Raw genomic sequence first — 2,051 nt, 5'->3', positions numbered from 1 at the left:
CACGGGTCCGTGGGGGTCCCGGGAGGGGTTGGGGGTGCGTGGGGGGGATCCCTTGGAAGGGCAGGGGTCCGTGGGGGTCCCGGGAGAGGCAGGGGTCCCATGAGTGTCGTGTTGGAGGCCAGGGGTCCCACGAGGGTCCCAAGGGAGGCCAAGGGTGCACAGTGGGGGTCCCATGGGGGTCCTGGGGGAGACCACGTCGCATCACTATGGTGGCACCCACGTTGCACAGGGCCCCTGCCCGGCGGGTGCGGAGGAGGAGGAGGAGGATGGGGACGAGGAGCTGCTGGGGGCTGGGGGTCCCCGCACCTGGACCCCCCAGGAGAAGCTGCTGCACGAGGCGCGGCTGAAGGCCAAGGCCAAGCGGCGGCTGCGGCGCACCTCGTCCCGGGACTCGACCCGCGAATCGCTCTCTGAGGGCGGCGAGCCCGGCCCCGAGCCCGGCAGCCCCAAGGGCAGGACCCACGACCGCAGGTCCCGCATGGGCAAGGGCCGCGGGCTGCCCAAGAAAGGTGAGGGGCCCCTCCTTGCGTCCCCCGTGGGGCTGGGACCCCACGTGGCTCCATCACTCCCTGTGAGGCTGGGACCGCACGTGGCTCCATCACTCCCTGTGGGGCTGGGACCCCTCCTGTATCTCCTGTGGGGCTGGGCTCCTTCCCAGTGCCCCACGCTTAGTCCCTGCCTGGGGGGGGGCCGCTGGGGGCCTTGATGGCCCCTGCCACCAAGCCCCCACTCACTCCGTGTGTGCTCGGTGCAGGTGGTGCTGGGGGTAAGGGCGTGTGGGGTGCCCCCGGTGTGGTCTATGGCTACCAGGAGCCCGATGCCCGTGATCCCAACTACGATGAGGCAGCTCAGGTATGGACCCAGCCCCTCATCTCCCCCCCAACACCATCCCCTGCCTTTGCCGGCAGCCCGGGCAGTGGTGGCATCATCCTGTCCCCGCAGGGAGACACGGTCTATGCCACCGTGGTGCCTGAACTGGAGGAGGGGGAGCTGGAGAAGAACGTGCAGCCCATGGTGATGGAGTACTTCGAGCACGGGGACACCAGCGAGGTCATGGTGCGTCGCGGTGGGGGTCCACAGGGGGGGGCGGGTTGGTGTGGTGTCCTCAGGGAGGGGACAGGGGCCCTCGGTGATATGGACCCTCAGAGATGGTGCAGGCTGGGATGGGGGAGAAAATAGGAGGCTCTTGGGAACAGGACAGGCTGGTGTGGGTCAGGGTCCCTTGGCAGGGGGACCGGGTACCCTCAGTGACAAGGACTCTCAGGGGCAGACTGGGATGGGGAACAGTCCCTTGGGGAGGGGATGGGGGTCCATTGCTGATAGGGCCTCTTCAGGAAGAAGTAGGGTCCCCTGGGGAAGGAGGTCTCTTGGTGGCGAGGACCTTCAGGGGTGTCAGGCTGGTGTGGAGGAGAGAAAGGGGGTCCCTTGGGGGCGGGGAGTGTTCCTGGGGGAGGTCAGGGTGACATGGACACTCAGGGATGGGACAAACTGGGATGAGGAAGGGTCCTTGGGGAGAAACTGGACATCCTGTGGTGGTGACCATCATGGGGGCCAGGCTGGTGTGGGGCAGAATCCAGGGAGAGAGAAGGGGGTCCCTTGGTGATGGGGATTGTCCCTGGGGGAGGTCGGGGGTCCCTTGAGGAGGAGCTGGGGGTCCCCAGGTGGCAGGGTGTGACATGCTGGGCGCAGGAGCTGCTGCGGGGGCTGATCCTGGGCAGCCGGCGGCATGCGGTGCCCTCGCTGGCGGTGGCCCTGGCGCTGGAGGGCAAGGCCAGCCACCGCGAGCTGACCTCCCGCCTGCTGTCCGACCTGGTGGGCCATGTCGTCACCCCCGAGGACATCGCCTGGGCCTTCGACAAGATGCTGCAGGACCTGCCCGACCTCATCCTCGACACCCCCGAGGCCCCACAGGTGCCAGCAGACGCGGGGACACGGGGACGGGGATGTGCTGGGAGGGACACAGTAGTGGAGAGGGATGCTCTGAGGGGATGTGGCCATGTTGGAGGAGATGCTTTGAGGGGGCGTGATGGTGCGGGGAGGGGGGGGCATGG

General features: G+C 68.2%; 1 protein-coding gene across 1 annotated transcript in view; it reads left to right on the top strand.

Annotated features, from left to right (window-relative positions):
- LOC106889476 (programmed cell death protein 4-like) overlaps nucleotides 1–2,051 on the top strand; it is a 3,869-nt gene that overhangs the window by 180 nt on the left and 1,638 nt on the right. The window contains exons 2-5 of the mRNA XM_014944531.1: nucleotides 225–509; nucleotides 755–852; nucleotides 943–1,056; nucleotides 1,690–1,911. Coding sequence (XP_014800017.1) covers nucleotides 225–509; nucleotides 755–852; nucleotides 943–1,056; nucleotides 1,690–1,911 — 719 coding nt within the window. The remainder of the gene's footprint in view (nucleotides 1–224; nucleotides 510–754; nucleotides 853–942; nucleotides 1,057–1,689; nucleotides 1,912–2,051) is intronic.

The sequence above is a fragment of the Calidris pugnax genome, unplaced genomic scaffold, assembly GCF_001431845.1.
Source record: "Calidris pugnax isolate Ruff unplaced genomic scaffold, ASM143184v1 scaffold15, whole genome shotgun sequence".
Classification (NCBI taxonomy): Eukaryota; Metazoa; Chordata; class Aves; order Charadriiformes; family Scolopacidae; genus Calidris; species Calidris pugnax.
Note: the sequence above shows the minus strand (reverse complement) of the source record. Positions and strands in the feature narration are given on the sequence as shown.